The sequence below is a fragment of the Salmo salar genome, chromosome 19, assembly GCF_965601325.2.
Source record: "Salmo salar chromosome 19, fSalSal1, whole genome shotgun sequence".
Lineage (NCBI taxonomy): Eukaryota > Metazoa > Chordata > Actinopteri > Salmoniformes > Salmonidae > Salmo > Salmo salar.
In genome coordinates this window covers 14,139,186-14,160,854 of record NC_138309.1, presented here as the reverse complement: position 1 = coordinate 14,160,854, position 21,669 = coordinate 14,139,186, and the positions used below count along the sequence as shown (strand labels likewise).

General features: G+C 43.8%; 1 protein-coding gene across 1 annotated transcript in view; it reads right to left on the bottom strand.

Annotated features, from left to right (window-relative positions):
* Positions 1-15,366, bottom strand: part of olfm3a (olfactomedin 3a) — a 31,090-nt gene extending 15,724 nt beyond the window's left edge. The window contains exons 1-2 of the mRNA XM_014157337.3: positions 14,890-15,366; positions 22-165 (exon numbers count right to left, since the gene is read on the bottom strand). Of these exons, the coding sequence (XP_014012812.1) occupies positions 22-165; positions 14,890-14,958 (213 nt within the window). The 5' untranslated portion in view covers positions 14,959-15,366. The remainder of the gene's footprint in view (positions 1-21; positions 166-14,889) is intronic.
* Between the last annotated feature and the right edge of the window lie 6,303 nt (positions 15,367-21,669).

Sequence of the window (21,669 nt, the reverse complement as noted above, 5' to 3'; positions counted from 1 at the left end):
ACATGCATGTTTGCGGGGTACCTTCTCCAGTAGCTGGCGGAGCTGTCTTCCCTTGGCATCTCTGGAGCAGAGGTTCTGTTCAGGTGCCACCACCGTGCAGATACACCGACCATCGGCATCCTGGGCAGAGCTGTACACCTGCCAACCCTCCTTAGGCCCAATTGTCTACACTCACGCACACACACGCGCACACGCACACACAGAAAAATATTGGTGAAGGGAATCCTTGATCTGGGTAAAAGCCGTTGGACGACAGACAACATTTTTCAATGTGAGCTGGTAGCTAGATTATCATATAGCTAGTGATAGAAAGCAGTGGTTCCAACCAGGGGTACAAGGACTCCTGGGGGGGACTTGGCCTATCCACAGATGGTACTTGAGAAGACTCATGAGACCCTAGGCTTACTGGCAAAATGCACATGAGCGGGGACTTCAGGGGTACTCCAGACAGAACCCACTGATATAAAGAACCCACTGTATAGATATATACAGTACCATTCAAAAGTTTGGACACACCTACTCATTCAAGGGATTTTCTTTATTTTTACTATTTTCTACATTGTAGAATAATAGTGAAGACATCACAACTATGAAATAACACATTTGTAGAATCATGTAGTACGCAAATTAGTGTTAAACAAATCAAAATATATTTAAGATTTAAGATTTTTCAATGTAGCCACCCTTTGCCTTGATGACAGCTTTGCACACTATTGGCATTCTCTGAACCAGCTTCATGAGGTAGTCACCTGGAATGCATTTCAATGAACAGGTGTGCCTTATTAAAAGTTAATTTGTGGAATTTCTTTCATTCTTAATGCGTTTCAGCCAATCAGTTGTGTTGTGACAAGGTAGGGGTGGTATACAGAAGATAGCCCTATTTGGTAAAAGACCAAGTCCATATTATGGCAAGAACAGCTCAAATAAGCAAAGAGAAATGACAGTCCATCATTACTTGAAGACATGAAGGTCAGTCAATGCGGAAAATTTTAACTGCAGTCGCAAAAACCATCAAGCGCTATGATGAAACTGGCTCTGATGAGGACCGCCACAGGAAAGGAAGACCCACAGTCACCTCTGCTGCAGAGGATAAGATCATTAGAGTTACCAGCATCAGAAATTGCAGCCCAAATAAATGCTTCACAGAGTTCAAGGAACAGACACATCTCAACATCAACTGTTCAGAGGAGACTGCGTGGATCAGGCCTTTTATTGTAGAATTGCTGCAAAGAAACCACTACTAAAGAACACCAATGAGAAGAAGAGACTTGCTTGGTCCAAGAAACATGAGCAATAGATATTAGACCGGTGGAAATCTGTCCAAATTTGAGATTTTGGGTTTCAACCGCCGTGTCTTTGTGAGATGCAGAGTAGGTGAACGGATGATCTCCGCATATGTGGTTCCCACCGTGAGGACTTGAAGAGGAGGTGTGATGGTGTGGGGGTGCTTTGCTGGTGTCACTTTCTGTGATTTATTTAGAATTTAAGGCACACTTAACCAGCATGGCTACCACAGCATTCTGCAGTGATACACCATCCCATCTGGTTTGCGCTTAGTGGGACTATAATTTGTTTTTCAACAGGACAATGACCCAACACACCAACAGGCTGTGTAAGGGCTATTTGACCAAGAAGGAGAGTGATGGAGAGCTGCATCAGATGATCTGGCCTCCACAATCACCCGACCTCAAACCAATTGAGATGGTATGATATGAGTTGGACTGCAGAGAAAAGGAAAAGCAGCCAACAAGTGTTTAGCATATGTGGGAACTCCTTCAAGGCTGTTGGTAAAGCATTCCAGGTGAAGCTGGTTGAGAGAATGCCAAGAGTGTGCAAAGCTGTCAAAGCAAAGGGTGGCTACTTTGAAGAATCTAAAATAACATATATTTTCATTTGTTTAACACTTTTTTGGTTACTACATGATTCCATATGTGTTATTTCATAGTTGTGATGTCATCACTATTATTATAAAATGTAGAAAATAGTACAAATGAAGAAAAACCCTTGAATGAGTAGGTGGATCCAAACTTTTGAATGGTCTGTATATCTTCCGCAAAATAGGAAATATAAGTCATGCTCATGCCATGTACAACCAACAGCAACTAAGGACATTGGACAAGGCCACTCTATATTAAAACAAGTTCTTTCTGCCTCTGTAACCAGAGCCTTGAATACAGCCAATCACACCGCTACGTTTTATTTTTCTCCATTCCTTTAAAAGTGCAACTCTCTGATGACCTTCCCATTCAAGGCTGAACTATAAACTCATATTTATGTTGCTGTTTCACTTCAGAGAGAGAGAGAGAGATAGAAAGAGAGAGAGCCAGGAAGAGAGAAAATGAAAGGGAGAGAGATGGAGAGTCGAACATGAGTGACCCGTTTCAAAAACTTGGCGTATGCCACACGTCACTACTTCACAGGAGAGGCATTTTAACTTGTTGTTGCAGAAATGCCTTCTGGAACATGTGAACTTTCATGTGCCTTAATAACAAACTTGTATGCCATCTGTACATACAAAGAAAATTATGACCCTAGTTGGTTTATCCATGGAAAAATACAAGTACCTTCCCGCTAGCTATGATTGGCTGAGATAATGGATGGGCTGGACATGCCGAGAGATGAGTTCGGATTGGTCTGCCGTGTAGCATGCTTCTCTCTATAAAATGAGTGTGGATAATCCTTTCTACCACTGCTTTTTTAAAAAGATATCATGAAGAACTTTGCTTCTAATCTCAACGTTGCTGCGCTGAAGTTAATAGCGCTATTGACAAAGCTTAGTGGGAAAAAGTTGTGATGGACTACTTTCTGGAGGATGATCCTGCAATGCTGATTCTCTGAAAATGAATCAGACAATTATGAAATCCTTGATTTAGGTAAAAAAAAAATGTAACCAGACATTGTAGGGTCTTCAGATGTAAACGGTGGAGAAGAAATGGTGTCGTTGTCACGGAAGAAGTTGACAGAGTTTCAAAATCAGTGGAATGCCCAGTGGAAGTAGAGAGATGATTGTCAAAAGCGGAGAGAGTCCAAAAGGAGAACACAGAAAGAAGGCTGTTGTATAAAACACCTGTCTCTGGATTACATCTTTATATTAAGGGCAACCATGGCATCCATGACAGAGAGGGAGAAGCGTTCATCCATGTATACAGGTAAGAGTCCAGCTACATTTTCAGGTATTATACATTTATAATTTAGACAGAAAGTAGTTTTCATTGCAAGTTAAAAAGTGTACTGTTAGCTAGCTAGCTAAAGTTAGCTGGCTGGCTCGCTAGCGAACGTTATGTTTATGATCTGTGTTGTAATATTATTAGTATCTCAGGAAGTCATGTGCATTGCAGTTATAGCCTAATGTTAGTTAGCTAGTTAACATAAAACCTAGTTGGTTAGCTTTAGCTACCTGCAGATTCATGTATGGGTGTATTGCCACGTTCAAAACAACTGGGAACTATGAAAAATACGAGGTCAAATCATGACGTCAGTGATTTTCAGGTCGGAGAGTCAGAGCACTAGAAAGAGGCCCATGTTCCCGAGTTGGAATTCCGAGTAGGATGACCGTTGAAATCGATTTTTCCCAGTCGGAGCTGGTTTTTTTTCTGAGTTCCAAGTTGTTTTGAACACACTGAAGTCGGAAGTTGGAGATTTCCTAGTTCCCAGTTGTTTTGAATGTGGCATTAGAGTTGGGATTATGGTTCATTGTTTAGATAGCTAGCTAAATGTCTAAACAAAAGACTCCATTATGCAAGTAGCCATTTCACTGTGCTGTTTACACCTTCTGTATCCTGTGCATGTGACAAATCAACTTAGATTTCATTTGATATCGTGTGTGTTTACCAGAGACGGTAATGTGAAGAACAACATGAGCTGCACCAAAGTCAGATTAGGATATAGGCCAAGGACTAAATACAGTTTATTTTTATTACTATCTTTTGCTACTACTTTACAATTTTTAGTCTTGATTGTTAATCTTTGGTTGTTTACTACACTGTGAATCCTTAAAGAGATGGGTGGGGCAAAGACTTCAGAGGGGGTGAATGATGCTTGATGGGTGTATACTAAAAACATTCACGGGCCATTTTCTCAAAAGTGGGGTTACAAGTTCATTAACTTTCAAAGCAGAATTACCTTCCCATTGCTCCTCAACTGCAGTGTATGATATATACTTTTCTAGCTCTGAGTCTCTGCTTTTATCCGATGTAAAAAACACAATTTCAAATTTCACCACATGAGATGTGTGGTGAGAGCGAAGGTAAGGGAGAGAGGGGTTAAAGAGAGAGAGAGAGAGAGAGAGAGAAAATGGAGAGAGTGTCAAACATGAGATGTGTGGTGAGAACTAATGTGAGAGAGGGGGTTAAAGAGAAATAGAGAGAGAGAGAGAGAGAGAGAGAGAGAGAGAGAGAGAGAGAGAGAGAGAGAGCGAGAGAGATAGCGAGAGAGAGAGCGAGAGAGAGAGGGGGGAGAGAAATACACAACCACAGATGCTTGTGCAGGGAGTAAAACAGTGCTGGTCCACTGGGGATGGCTCTATGGCTCCACTGAATGGTATTTTGTAAGAATGATTAATGACCAGCCTTTGGAGTGCATCTCTGTGTGAAACCAATGTAGCCTTGTAGCAGATGCTTCTCTATCTAACTTACAGAGACCTAGAACCATAGGTCCTAATCCCCAACACTCGGAAGAGAAAGAGACAGCGATACAGGGGCCGACGTGCGGGTACCCTGATGAAACTACGGAGTAGCTAATCCACCTCTACTACCTGTTCTATTGGTGAATGTACAATCACTGGAGAACAAACTGGACGAGCTCCGTTCGAAACTATCCCATCAATGGGACCTGGAGAACTGTGATATCCTATGTTTCTCGGAAACTTGGCTGAACAAGGACATGGATAATATTCTAGCTGTTTTTTCTGTGCATTGGAAGGACAGAATGGCAGCGTCGGGTAAGCTCAAGGGGGTGGTGTGTGTCTCTTTGTTAACAACAGCTGGTTCGCGATCTCCAATATTAAGGAAGTCTCGAGGTTCTGCTCGTCTGAGATAGAATACCTCATAATAAGCTGTAGACCAAACTATTTACCAAGTGAGTTTTCATCCATATTTTTCGTAGCTGTCTATTTACCACGACAAACCGATGCTGGCACTATGACCACACACAACAAACTGTATAGGGCCATACGCTAACAAGAAAATGTTAATGCAGGAAAACTGAAATCCATTTTATCTAATTTCTACCAACTTGTCACCTGTGAGAAAACTCTAGATCACCTTTACTCCACACAGAGAGATGCATACAAAGTTCTCCCTCGCCCTCCATTTGGTAAATTTTACCATAACTCTATCCTACTGATTCCTGCTTACAAGCAAAAACTCAAACAGGAAGTACCAGTGATGGGCTCTATACAAAAGTGATCAGATGAAGCGGATGCAAAGCTATCGGAATGTTTCGCTAGCACAGACTGGAATATGTTCTGGGACTCATCCGATGGCATTGAAGAGTTTACCACATCAGTCACTGGATTCATTAATAAGTGACAACGTCATCCCCACAGTGACTGTACTACATATCCCAACCAGAAGCCATGGATTACAGGCAACATCCGCACTGACCTAAAGGCTAGAGATGCCCAGTGACGTGAGCCTACAAGACAAGCTAAATGCCCTCTATGCTCCCCTCGTGGCAAGCAACACTGAACCATGCGTGAGAGCACCAGCTTTTCCGGTCGGCTATGTGATTATGCTCTCCATAGCTGACGTGAGTAAGACCTTTAAACTGGTTAACATTCACAAGGCCCCAGGGCATGCGTTGTCCAGCTGGCAAGTGCCTTCACTGACATTTTCAACCTCTCCCTGACCCAGTCTGTCATACCTACATGTTTCAAGCAGACCACCATAGTCCCTGTGCCCAAGAACACCTAGGTAACCTGTCTAAATGACTATCGCCCCGTAGCACTCAGTTCTGTAGCGAAGAAATGGTTTGAAAGGTTGGTCATGGCTCACAACACCACCAAACACCCCAGACACCCTGGACCCACTCCAATTCGCATACCGCCCCAACAGATCCACAGAGGACGCAATATCTATTCCACTCCACACTGCCCTTTCCCACTTGGACAAAAGGAACACCTACGTGAGAATGCTGTTCATTGAATACAGCTCAGCGTTCAACACCATTGAACCCTCCAAGCTCATCACTAAGCTATGGACCCTGGGACTAAACACCTCCCTCTGCAACTGGATACCCCAGGTGGTGAGAGTAGCCAACAACACATCTGCCATGCTGACCCTCAACACGGGGGCCTCTCAGGAGTGAGTGCTTAGTCCCCTCCTGTACTCCCTGTTCACCCATGACTGCATGGCCATCATTAAGTTTGCCAAAGACACAACGTTGGTAGGCCTGATCACCGACGATGAGAACACCTATGGAAGGAGGTCAGAGACCTGGCAGTGTGGTGCCAGGACAACAACCTCTCAACGTCAGCAAGACAAAGCAGCTGATCATGGACAACATTAAATGGAGGGCAGAGCATGCCTCCATTCACATCGATGGGGCTGTAGTTTAGCGGGTCAAAAGCTTCAAGTTCCTCGGTGTCCAAATCACTAATGATCTATCATGGTCCAAACACACCAACACAGAGTTCAACAGGGCACAACAATGCATCTTCCTCCTCGGGAGGCTGAAAGTCACCCTCTTTGCACTTTTTTTAATAATCACATCTGCTGCGGCTACTGTTTATTATCTGTTACTTTATTCCTAGTTATATGTACATACACTACATGACCAAAATTATGTGGACACCTGCTCTTCGAATATCTTATTCCAAAATCATGGACATTAATATGGAGTTGGTCCCCACTTTGCTGCTATAACAGCCTCCTCTCTTCTGGGAAGGCTTTCCACTAGATGTTGGAACATTGCTGCAGGGACTTGCTTCCATTCAGCCACAAGAGCATTAGTGAAGTCGGGCACTGATGTTGGGCGATTAGGCCTGGCTCACAGTCAGTGTTCCAATTCATCCCAAAGGTGTTCCACGGGGTTGAGGTCCCGGTGCAGGCCAGTCAAGTCCTTCCACACCAATCTCGACAAACCATTTCTGTATGGACCTCACTTTGTGCACGGGGACATTGTCATGCTGGAACAGGAAACGGCCTTCCCCAAACTGCTGCCACAAAGTTAGAAGTACAGAATCGTCTGGAATGTCATTGTATGCTGTAGCGTTAAGATTTCCCTTCACTAAGCCATGAAAAGGCAGCGTTGTCCTGGCATTCGCCAAACCCAGATTCGTCCATCGGACTGCCAGATGGTGAAGCGTGATTCATTAATCCAGAGAACGCTTTTCCACTGCTCCAGAGTCTAATGGCGGCGAGCTTTACACCACTACAGCCGACGTTTGGCATTGCGCATGGTGGTCTTAGGCTTGTGCGCGGCTGCTTGGCCATGGAAACCCATTGTATGAAGCTCCTGATGAACTGACATTGCTTCCAGAGGCAGTTTGGAACTCGGTAGTGGGTGTCTCAACCGAGGAAGGACGATTTTTAAGCTCTACGCGCTTCAGCACTCGCCGGTCCAGTTCTGTGAGCTTGTGTGTCCTACCACTTCGTGGCTGAGCCGTTGTTGCACCTAGACGTTTCCACTTTACAATAACAGCACTTACAGTTGACCAGGGAAGCTCTAACAGGGCATAAATCTGACGAACTGACTTGTTGGAAAGGTGGCATCCTATGACGGTGCCACTTTAAAAGTCGATGAGTTCTTCAGTAAGGCCATTCTACTGCCAATGTCTGTCTATGGAGATTGCATGGCTGTGTGCTCGAATTTATACACCTGTCAGCAACGGGTGTGGATGAAATAGAAAAATCCACTCATTTGAAGGGGTGTCCACATACTTTGTATTTATAGTGTTTATACCTCAATTACCTCATACTCCTGCACATGGACTCGGTACTGGTACCCCTAGTTATCATTACTCATTGTGTATCTATTATTACTTTATTATTACGTGTTTTACATTTATATTATTTCTCTATTTTCTTCTCTCTACATTGTTGGGAAGGACCCGTAAGTAAGCATTTCAGAGTTAGTCCACACCTGTTGTTTACGAAGCATGTGACAAATAAACATTGTATTAGATTGTACTGTGTATTGGCTGGACAGGTACTGTACACTGTACTGTAGTGTGTATGTGAGACAGAAATGTTGCTATTAATGTTTTGTAATCCTCTGTGCATGAAACGTATGTGAAGTCTGTCCCATAACCGTGTTACTTTGATGTACAGTTTGAATGGAGCTTTACTATGCAAGATGAGTCCTGTAGCAGAGCCAACTTCAACACCTAACCGCCCGCAGCAGGGTAAAAACAAATGCACAGACAGTTGATAGTGAGGTTGAGATCTATTCAGTTAGAGTTGTAGTGGTCTGAAGTTAACCCTGGGATGCAACCGAGATAAAATGACTGAACACACACACACACACACACACACACACACACGTTCATCCACACCCACACATGCACACACACACAGATGTCTGATATTGGGACTGATTGCATCACACACACCGTATGACAAATTAAACTAGCTCTGGCCTATCAGTATAAAGGATGTTGAACAAACAAGCCAACAAAATAGCCCACATCGCTATTCATTTACATTAAATCGATCAAACTGTCTCTATAAAACCTATGAGATATTGGGAGCAACTGAAGTGGAATGCACATGTCTGTCTTGGAATTGATGATCATACTCCTGAAACGAGTTAACATTTCTGGTCTAATGGTGGATAAGATGAAGTCGGAGTTGCTGTGTGTGTGTGGTGTGTGGTGTGTGTGTGTGTGTGGTGTGTGGTGTGTGGTGTGTGGTGTGTGTGTGTGTGTGTGTGTGTGTTTGGTGTGTGTGTGTGTGGTGTGTGTGTGTGAGTGAGTGTATATATATGTGTGTGCCTCCACAGATCTCCATAACAAGATAGAGACAGACATTTAAGTCAGCCATGGTTCAAAATGACAAATGGCAACCTGCAAACATAACAACAACAACCAGTGTAGCACTGCGAACATGAGAGATATACAGGGAAGAGAGACGTTAAGGAGGCTTTGATTCATGACTGATTGGTGTTGGTGCTGACGGGGAAGAAGGTGTGTGAGTCAGCGAGAGAGAGAGAGAGAGAGAGAGAGAGAGAGAGAGAGAGAGAGAGAGAGAGAGAGAGAGAGAGAGAGAGAGAGAGAGAGAGAGAGAGAGAGAGAGAGAGAGAGAGAGAGAGAGAGAGAGAGAGAGAGAGCAATAGAGAGAGAGAGCGATAGAGAGAGAGAGAGAGAGAGAGAGAGAGAGAAATAAATGGAGACAGAGAAAAAGAAAGAGAAAGAGAGAGAAAGAGAGAGAAATATATGGAGAGAGAAAGAAGAGAGAAAGAGAAATATATGGAGAGAGAGAGAAGTATGAGAGAGAAAGAGAGAGAGAAAGAAAAAGAGAGAGAGAAAAATATATGGAGAGAGAAAGAGGAGAGAAAGAAAGATAGAGAGAGAGAAAGATACATATATGAGAGAGAGAAAAAGAGTGAAAAATATATGCAGAGAAAGAAAGAGAGAGATACATATATGGAAAGAGGGAAAGAAAGAGAGAGAATGAGAAAAATATATGGAGAGAGAATAAAATGGAGAGAGAAAGAGAAAAAAAGAGAGAAATATATATATATATAGAGAGAGAGAGAGAGAGAGAGAGAGAGAGAGAGAGAGAGAGAGAGAGAGAGAGAGTGCACAAGAGATACTGCAGCACACGGTCTCAAACATTCTTCCACGGACATCCTCTTTTTACTCCACCTCATTATCTTTCACACACTCACATCTTCCTGCTGTGAATGTACTGCAATGGATCACTTAGACGAAACAGCCAGCCACAGTGTTTGTCTTAATCACAACGAATGGAAGATAATGAGCGAGCGATCAAATATGATCTCTTAGTTTGAAGGCTTGGAGGTTGTCCTTATGGCTTGGCTAACATTACTTGTTATCATGTTGATATGTGTTATTCTCTGAACGCGGTGCGCTCTGTGCAGTACACCAGAGGTCTCATTGTTCGCACCATTGTAATGTTTGTTTAAAGTGTGAATTGAACCCGTAAGGGATGGGTCGCCAATAAGGTGATTTGACTTTAAAATAAAAGATTCATTCATTCATTCATTCATACAGGCTCATTATGTGGTTCTGATTATGAGGGCTGGTTTATGTAAAGTGAAAGAATGTATTATCAAGATTTGCTGCATCCATGGTGTTACAAGCAAGATAATCAATAAAAGGACTGAAATTGACTAATGGTATTAACACTCTGGAGTGATACATTACGACGTGGAGACATTTTCCTATCCTATTACCTCGTTCAACTATGTACTGACCTTGTCTGCATGGATTAGCATTTTGCATAAATAGGTACAGTACAGTACATTTAGACAGCACACATACAGACGTTCAACCTACGTACACCTTCCGGAAACAATCAACTAACATTTAGTGGCATTTAATGACGATGGAAACAAGAAAGACAAAAGAGTACTTCTAACTGATATTGAGTGATAGCTATTGACAAGCCTGCCACATAATTATCTTGCTTGCTGTTACTGCACAGTGGAAGTCTACTGAGACCAAAACTTTTAATCTATTCTTCTCTGTTATTATAGGCCGTGGGTAGTGTGCAGTGATATGTGTCTGATATGTGGACTGTCTGCATCACCCCTCAGGGCCACAATTACTGTAATTAATAATGGAAGGAGAGACGGAGGAGAGAAGAGAGGGAGAGCTATGCCTAGCGATAGCCTGACAGTGGGGGTGTGGAAGAAAAGAGACATAAGATAGCTATGTCGGTGGTGGGCTGAACACACTGCCTGTGTCCGTAATAATGTGATGACTGTTTGTGTCTGGAATTGTCCGTAGAGTCATAATCGCACAGATGTCGGTAAAGCTGCAATCTAAAGAAAGTCTTATGTCAAATGAAGTGACATTTTTAATTTAGAGAGTGATACCACTTCCTTGAATTGGATAATTTTCTCATATTTGTCAATGGACTGGAGTCTTTATCTATTTAATTGTGTGAGTAATACGGATAGTAATACGGATAGTAATACGGATAGTAATACGGATAGTAATACAGATAGTAATACGGATAGTAATATGGATAGTAATACGGATAGTAATACGGATAGTAATACGGATAGTAATACGGATAGTAATATGGATAGTAATACAGATAGCTATAGTGGGAGACACTGAGGGGATACTACATGTCTTTCTTTGATCCCCTGCATTGCGTGATTTTTATTTTCAACAACAGCAACCCCACACACATCATCACACATCACCACACACATCATCACACACACACCACACACATCACCACACACATCACCACACACATCACCACACACATCATCACACACATCATCACACACATCACCACACACATCACCACACACATCATCACACACATCATCACACACATCATCACACACATCACCACACACATCACCACACACATCACCACACACATCACCACACACATCACCACACACATCACCACACACATCACCACACACATCATCACACACATCACCACACACATCACCACACACATCACCACACACATCACCACACATATCACACACACACACATCATCACACACACACATCATCACACACACACACATCACCACACACACATCATCACACACATCACCACACACATATCACACACACACACATCATCACACACACACACATCACCACACACATCATCACACACATCACCACACACATCATCACACACATATCATCACACACATCACCACACACATCACCCACACACATCACCACACACATCATCACACACATCAACACACACATCACCACACACACATCATCACACACATCATCACACACATCACCACACACATCACCCCACACACTCATCACACACATATCATCACACACATATCATCACACACATCACCACACACATCACCACACACATCACCCACACACATCATCACACACATATCATCACACACATATCATCACACACACATATCATCACACACATCATCACACACATCACACACACCACCACACACACACACACATCACCACACACATCACCACACAACCCCACACACATCATCACACACACATCACCACACACATCATCACACACACCACACACACACACGCACACACACATCACCACACACATCACCACACACATCATCACACACAACCCCACACACATCATCACACACTACAAAGACAGCAGTGATTAGGGCCAGTTGTCACATTGTCAAAAAGCATCACAGTGAAAGATGTTGGGTAAATTCCCAACTAGCTTGTCACTCTCATCTTGTTAGAACTCTAATATAGAGAGGGCTAAGAAATGGAGAAAGAGTAAACAACGCTAAGTGCATACCATCCCCAGTGTAACAAAATAATGCACTATTTTCTTTATTTCCGATTCAATACCTCTGAGCTTTGAAGACAAGGACCCAGCGAAAACGGACATGTATTATAACTAATGGTTGTGTTTACACTGTCGCCGCTGTGTTGCTGTGGGTTTGTTTTGTTTTTGTTGTCACATCGTTAGGCGTGTCATCTTTAATTCAGAAGAAAATGGAGAGCTGTAGTGCTGACTCACAGAGAGATAGGAGTGGGGGAGCAAGAGAGACAGAGGGGCAGAAACAGACCGACAGAAAGACATATACAGAGAGACAGAGAGACATGAGAAAGAGAGTGAGAGAGATGCATGTCAAGGGTTTTCATCCCTAAGGTGTGTGTATCCTGTCCTCTCTGTTCGACTGCATCCTCATCTCATATTCAGCTTGAATGAAAGTCTTTGCCATGCCAAGCCTACTGAACTGAACAATGAATATTTCATGTCTACGAGGGAACAGAAGATAATCCATTTTTTGGTGGAAAATATCACCATCTGTTGGCAAGTCTCTGTCCCTTCTTAGTTGCACATTCAATTTTCACATGAAATAATGTTCTCACATTGTGGTATAATGAAGGAACCCAATGTCATATCTAATAAATACATTCAAGGGACAAAACACAATCATCTGATCCTATCTACAGATTTATTGTACCAAGAGAGACATGTATGTCATTCAGCCTTACACCTAAATAAGCTGTATTCTAGTCTCAATAAATTGTGCAGCTAATAAGTCAATTAACATTTGAAAACAGAGACATACGGAGAGCCACTGACAGCTGTGTGTGTGTGTGTGTGTGTGTGTGTGTGTGTGTGTGTGTGTGTGTGTGTGTGTGTGTGTGTGTGCGCGTTGTGTGCGCGCATATTAGCCCCCTTCAATCTTTAATCAAGTCCCATCACCCGCTATCGATATATCCTCCAGGTGGGTAATATCATTTGCAATCAAAACACAAATTCCCCAGCATCGTTTTAATCATGAATCTGCCAACCCTTATCAGCGACATTACAATTAGTTGCCTGGCGCACAATCAGAGGGGAATGAATATATTTAGGCCTATATTTCATTCTCTGTGGGTGTCGGGATCTACTTAGGCACACTGCGGGGTGCCATCTGATGGTGAAGATCATCACATTACCCTGGGTTGTTTAATCATGCTAGAGGTTTGGTTAAGAATGGTCTGACTGTCACAAAATTGCCATCAAATGATTCAACTAGGCCTGCTGTAAATGGTGACATGTTTTTTTACTACTATACAGGCCCATATTAAAACGTGGCCCATGGTGCATATTTATGAAAACGTTTGTTTGAGTAAGGCTTATACGATACCTTAATTAATCTAGCCAAAGGTTAAGTGTCACTTGTATTAGGCTATCAATAAAATGCTAGTTTAATGGGAACATACATGTATGTATGGAGTAATACATTGACGTGTCTCAGTTGAAATTGAAATTGGTGCTCTAGAGATGCCGAAAATATTGATATTTTTCAATGAGATAGGGAATCGACATGAAATACAACTCACCGCCCGCGCCCCCTATTGACGAGGGAATGGTTTCAGCACCACGAAGTAGTGGACAGCTCCACACCGTTCCACACCTATCATCATCATACAGACAGCATCAGGCAAACACGTGCCCGAGAGAACAAGCGCGTTTCTTATTCGCCGGAAGTTTTAACAGAGATGATCCATGAAGGGGATAAACTGTCACTCTTTCACCTAAAATCCAAGACTTGAATACGCCCCATGGGGAATGGTGTGTGAAGGTTTAGATGCGACATAAAACAAGAAAACAGCTTCCATAGACTACACAGATTCACTATCAAAGCAAGTATTTGTTTACTAACAAAATGCTCTGGGAAAGGGAGGACAATACAGCAGCCTAACGTGGAATTCAAGGAAAGCTAGATACATAAACTGTGGCCGTTGATTGGTTTAGATGTAGCACACATAATGCATATACGCCTCAATTCTTGAGATGTATTTAAATACCGCAGTAAGCTTTTTTAATCACTGTAAAGTTTGTCTCCGGTGCGCTCCGATGCATAACATCATAAAGGGATGCACTGCTTCAGCCTACTGTTTTCTCCCAAACATTCAGGAGACTCAAATGCGAGTTATTCCATAATTCTCAATCACTCTAAAACAAAGACTTTCTCGAATTACTCATATTGTGAATGGTTTACATATTTGGAATATTTTCCGACACTGATTTGCAGGCAAAGCCAAAACAAATCGAATGCCATTAAACGCAGAATGCATAATTGAGGACATCAAATCATTTGGAACTGTTTTGATGTATTTTCTTTACCTCAATTACACAATGCTATGTTTAATACAGGTGCAATTATGAACAATACAGCAGATCCTGAAACACAGACACTGAAACATGCAAAGACCGCATGGCATTCCGAAAAATAATGAGGGAAACTCACCATTGACGGATATAATCCGAAGACCGTGATTGAAATCACCGGGTACAGGACACTAAATAGAGCACGCATTCTGTCTATCCGGAACAGTTACACTTTTCTCGCTTTATTCACGCACAGCCCTGGTTGCAGGAATGCGTCCGCGTCGCTGCCGTATTGGCTGTGCCCACCGCCGTTCAGAGCGCTCCAATGGAACAAGACGGATAGATCCGCGTTCATTCCCAACGCTCCGAGGACTCTTGTGTGAAGCAGAGCCAACGCGCCGGTCTGATCAACACACACCAGTGACACCACAGAGAAAAGTTTATGCCAGGGGACGAGACAGATGTACGAGGCTGCAGGGGAGTCGCGCAACGGATATGACATCAGTTGGTGTGTGTCCTGGGTGTTGGGAAGACATTTTTATTGATGTTGATCAGTGCCAAGACCTGCCACTCCCCACGCAGTGCCCGGAGAATAGGCAACAGATTAGAACAGGCAACAGTTACAAAACACACACCTTCCTCTGTGATAGGCTAGTATGTGTTGGAGCTTTCACTACCAAAACATGACACCACTTGTAGCAAGAAAATATAACATGTGCGTTGACTGTTAATGATTACAGGTGCATAACAAACTGTATAGGATGGTATAAACCGTATTGAAATGAATCGATCCTATGAAGCATGAAGTGATACATTACAAGTGTCCCAATTTTCAGAACGCACCACCTTCAGATGGAAATGTGCAGTGCATCAATTGACTGTGCAATCAGGCATACACATACCACACACACCAAACTTCATGTACCTCCATTTACAGTACTACTATGAAAGCAAACTGAAATTGGTTTGAATTCCAGTCAGACCAACCCCCCCCCCCCCCCTTCCAGAAGCGGGATGGCACTAGAATGAGAGGAGAGACCATGGTCATACCTCATGCTACAATGGATAAGCAGTTTCTTTCTTCAACAGCCATATTTAGTGTGGCAGGTGAAATGTGTAACTGTAGCATTTGAAACAGATGAAGTGTTATTATGTGTTCATGAATCATTGACGTTTGAAGCTGAAGCCCAATGGGGTTTGTTTACCACAGCAGCAGCAGCAGCAGGAGGGCTATCACACATCAGACAGTTACCTTCTTCCCTCTCCCTGTGATATTTCTCAATCTATTCGTCAGAGCAGTGGTAGAGAGGTGGGATGTGGCCGGCGCATGCCGCGCATCAGGAGAGAGGGAGGGAGGGCTGATCGGGAGATGCCAGTGAGCTTGATTGCCAGTGGCGACCACCACAGTTACAGCTGGAGAAGATCTGGTGCTTGGAGGAGAGAGACATCGTACTGAGCTGGCTTGATGAAAGGGTTCCTGCCGCTCTGTAGCGGACTGAGAGACGATGCATTGTATAGCCTACATGGGAGGAGAGGAGGACACAATCCTCTTTTTGTGTTGCATATGCAGATGGGTATGATATAGGGAGATCGTGATTCCTTTCTTCTCAGCTCTCTCACTCCATCGCTCCCTGTTTCTCTTGCTCTCACTCTCCTCACTTTCTCTTCATCTCCCCTGCTCTAAATGTCCATCTTCTTTCCCCTTTTTCTCCCTCTCCCCGTCGCTCTGCTTCTGTCCCCCTCTCACACCCGAGAGAGACTCATGTTCACCAGCGGATGTATCCTTTTTAGACATTATAATAGAGAATGTGTCCTAATGTGAATGGCCTCCTCGGGTATTTTTCGGCGTTGTTCTAGTATTGACACTTGGCAGCTGATGTCCTTGGTGACGCTTCGAAAGAAAAGGCCATATGAACAACCATGAACCACCATGCAGGCACCCTGCTCACTACACCCTGCTCACTACACCCTGCTCACTACAACCTGCTCACTACAACCTGCTCACTACAACCTGCTCACTACAACCTGCTCACTACAACCTGCTCACTACAACCTGCTCACTACAACCTGCTCACTACAACCTGCTCACTACAACCTGCTCACTACAACCTGCTCACTACACCCTGCTCACTACAACCTGCTCACTACAACCTGCTCACTACAACCTGCTCACTACAACCTGCTCACTACAACCTGCTCACTACACCCTGCTCACTACACCCTGCTCACTACAACCTGCTCACTACAACCTGCTCACTACAACCTGCTCACTACACCCTGCTCACTACACCCTGCTCACTACAACCTGCTCACTACAACCTGCTCACTACACCCTGCTCACTACAACCTGCTCACTACAACCTGCTCACTACAACCTGCTCACTACAACCTGCTCACTACACCCTGCTCACTACAACCTGCTCACTACAACCTGCTCACTACAACCTGCTCACTACACCCTGCTCACTACAACCTGCTCACTACAACCTGCTCACTACAACCTGCTCACTACAACCTGCTCACTACACCCTGCTCACTACAACCTGCTCACTACACCCTGCTCACTACAACCTGCTCACTACAACCTGCTCACTACACCCTGCTCACTACACCCTGCTCACTACACCCTGCTCACTACAACCTGCTCACTACAACCTGCTCACTACACCCTGCTCACTACAACCTGTTCACTACACCCTGCTCACTACAACCTGTTCACTACACCCTGCTCACTACAACCTGCTCACTACAACCTGCTCACTACAACCTGCTCACTACAACCTGCTCACTACAACCTGCTCACTACAACCTGCTCACTACAACGGGCACAACAGAACGGCCCAACTGCTTTTTTCCTGCGTAATAACTACAATAACCGTAACTGAATAAGGTTATTGATCGGCCACAAATTTGAACAGTAACTGTGTTTTTCCTGATTATTATCAGTATTTTAACGATGCCCTTTCCATCCTCACTTACAATGAATACATTAACATGAGTCCATTAATTATGAGCCCTGGTTCAGAAGGCAACATGAGCACGGATTCACACTAAATCATTATATTGAGGAGGCATTGAGGACATGTGGGCAACCTCCACATTCCCAGATAAATCTGTTAGATGAGCCTTCCCTTCTGTGTTGTTGTAGATGTGATGCCATTTGCCCATACACATACCTATTGAATAATTCACAGGTCCATTACTGCCTATTTATCTGACAGTATTGGATTTGCTAAAGCAGTATTATTGGCCTTTGCTAACACCTCTCTCTCTCGGTAGTGACTCAGGTGCATGTTGTGGTGGGGGGGGGGGGGGGGGGGGTCATAGTTCTAATGAGCAGTCTGGGGAGGGTGGATCAGCTGCCATGGAGTCAGTCTTAGTGCACAGTAAGCAGCTGGCTGGGGCAAAAACGCACACACACACAGTCATCCATTTCACCTTCCTTCTGTCTCTTCAGGGACCACACTACCTTGTCGTTAACTTGTTCCCCTCTATGTCCACCCTCTCTCTCCCCCTCCCCCATTCAGTCTGTCTGTATCTGACCTCTCTCTGTTCCCCTCTATGTCCACCCTCTCTCTCCCCCTCCCCCATTCAGTCTGTCTGTATCTGACCTCTCTCTGTTCCCCTCTATGTCCACCCTCTCTCTCCCCCTCCCCCATTTAGTCTGTTTATTTCTGACCTCTCTCTGTTCCCGTCTCTGTCCACCTTCTCGCTCCCCCTCCCCAATTCAGTTTGTCTGTATCTGACCTCTCTCTGTTCCCCTCTCCCCAACATTACACCCCTCTGTCCGATAGCTCACATTAGGAGAACAGATAACTTTTTGACTGATAAGTCCTTTCTCTGTTCACTTCTTACTACAAAAAGTACTTTCATACAGAACTTGCATCTTACAGCGTGGGAGTATGTGTATCTAGCCAGCCACTAATTACATTCAGATTTGTGCTTTGAGAGTTTTATCATGGACAGCAGGATACATTAACGTCTAAGCGTTTAAGCCTTTGGGATGGGGTGGATGGGGGTTCTACTAAGCTAACATATTGTTTTAAAGTACTCATACCATGGATCATTTAGCTACTCCATTTGGAATCTTACGAGCCCTGTAGGTATCCCCCCAAAAATATATTTATAAAAGGTCTTACTTCTATTAGCCCATAGAAAGGCATTGAATAACACATTCATACATGTAGCTCTGCCACCTTCCACCACAGCTGTGGAGGGCCAACATCGGCAGAAACCAAAAAAAACTGATCTCTATAGTTTAAACCAGGGGAGAACGACTAACCCCTCTCATTGAAGCCCCGGAAGTTCAAGGCCGACCACGGTACTTGCAGGCATTGTTAGCAGTAAACAGGATCCCACTGGGTACAGACCTCGGTTCAACGTCTAGTTGTGATTTACATTTGGTTGAATTGTCAACTAACGGGAATTAAACATGAAATCTACAAATCAAATCAACTTGAGTTACTCAATGAGAGGATGCAGCACTGAGCTAGCCTGCAACATCACTTCCTGTAGTAGCTCACACTGCTCATGTAATGTCTCCATGAGTCAATGCGCTATTGAGTCTTAACATAGGAATGAATGGTGTCATATATATATATATATGGAGAACAAGTATTTGATACACTGCCGATTTTGCAGGTTTTCCTACTTACAAAGCATGTAGAGGTCTGTAATTTTTATCATAGGTACACTTCAACTGTGAGACGGAATCAAAAAAAAATAATCCAGAAAATCACATTGTATGATTTTTAAGTAATTAATTAGCATTTTATTGCATGACATAAGTATTTGATACATCAGAAAAGCAGAACTTAATATTTGGTACAGAAACCTTTGTTTGCAATTACAGAGATCATACGTTTCCTGTAGTTCTTGACCAGGTTTGCACACACACTGCAGCAGGGATTTTGGCCCACTCCTCCATACAGACCTCCAGATCCTTCAGGTTTCGGGGCTGTCGCTGGGCAATACGGACTTTCAGCTCCCTCCAAAAATTTTCTATTGGGTTCAGGTCTGGAGACTGGCTAGGCCACTCCAGGACCTTGAGATGCTTCTTACGGAGCCACTCCTTAGTTGCCCTGGCTGTGTGTTTCGGGTCATTGTCATGCTGGAAGACCCAGCCACGACCCATCTTCAATGCTCTTACTGAGGGAAGGAGGTTGTTGGCCAAGATCTCACGATACATGGCCCCATCCATCCTCCCCTCAATATGGCGCAGTCGTCCTGTCCCCTTTGCAGAAAAGCATCCCCAAAGAATGATGTTTCCACCTCCATGCTTCACGGTTGGGATGGTGTTCTTGGTGTTGTACTCATCATTCTTCTTCCTCCAAACACGGCGAGTGGAGTTTAGACCAAAAAGCTCTATTTTTGTCTCATCAGACCACATGACCTTCTCCCATTCCTCCTCTGGATCATCCAGATGGTCATTGGCAAACTTCAGATGGGCCTGGACATGCGCTGGCTTGAGCAGGGGGACCATACGTGCGCTGCAGGATTTTAATCCATGATGGCGTAATGTGTTACTAATGGTTTTCTTTGAGACTGTGGTCCCAGCTCTCTTCAGGTCATTGACTAAGTCCTGCCGTGTAGTTCTGGGCTGATCCCTCACCTTCCTCATGATCATTGATGCCCCACGAGGTGAGATCTTGCATGGAGCCCCAGACCGAGGGTGATTGACCGTCATCTTGAACTTCTTCCATTTTCTAATAATTGCTCCAACAATTGTTGCCTTCTCACCAAGCTGCTTGCCTATTGTCCTGTAGCCCATCCCAGCCTTGTGCAGGTATACAATTTTATCCCTGATGTCCTTACACAGCTCTCTGGTCTTGGCCATTGTGGAGAGGTTGGAGTCTGTTTGATTGAGTGTGTGGACAGGTGTCTTTTATACAGCTAACGAGTTCAAACAGGTGCAGTTAATACAGGTAATGAGTGGAGAACAGGAGGGCTTCTTAAAGAAAAACTAACAGGTCTGTGAGAGCCGGAATTCTTACTGGTTGGTAGGTGATCAAATACTTATGTCATGCAATAAAATACAAATTAATTACCGGTACTTAAAAATCATACAATGTGATTTTCTGGATTTTTGTTTTAGATTCCGTCTCTCACAGTTGAAGTGTACCTATGATACAAATTACAGACCTCTACATGCTTTGTAAGTAGGAAAACCTGCAAAAATCGGCAGTGTATCAAATACTTGTTCTCCCCACTGTACATACACACACTGTATATACAGTCATTGGTTTAAACAGACGGATTTTGATGGGGAGTTTTTTTTAAATCATGCCATTTAGATTAACATGCGGGCGCGAACAATCGACTCTAGGTTAAAAGGTAAAGACAACTCCGTTTCATTGGGACTAGCTTCCTATGGTTGTTTGAATTAGTTTTCCAAAGCTTGTTCATTCTCATGGAATGAAAACAGTGGTCCCGTGTGGCTCAGTTGGTAGAGCATGGTGTTTGCAACGCCAGGATTGTGGGTTTGTTTCCCACGGGAGACCAGTACGGATTTTTTTTTTTTATGAAATGTATGCATTCACTACTGTAAGTCGCTCTGGATAAGAGCGTCTGCTAAATGACTAAAATGTAAAAATGTAAATCTCCTTCAATATTTAATCTCAGGCAATGGAGCTAGGGAGATTGCAAGCAGAGGCATAGGAGTCAGCTAAAGGGAGCGGGTGAGAGAGGGAGGGCAGGAGAGGGCCAGAGAGGGAGCCATTGAAGGGGTAGCGTGGGGTAGAAGGAGAGTCAGAGAGACAGGGGAAAAAAATAGTTCGACATGGCTGAACGAGAGAAAGCAAGAGGCAGAGAGACAGGGGAAGAAAGAGTTAGACATGGCTGAACGAGAGAAAGCAAGAGGCAGAGAGACAGGGGAAGAAAGAGTTAGACATGGCTGAACGAGAGAAAGCAAGAGGCAGAG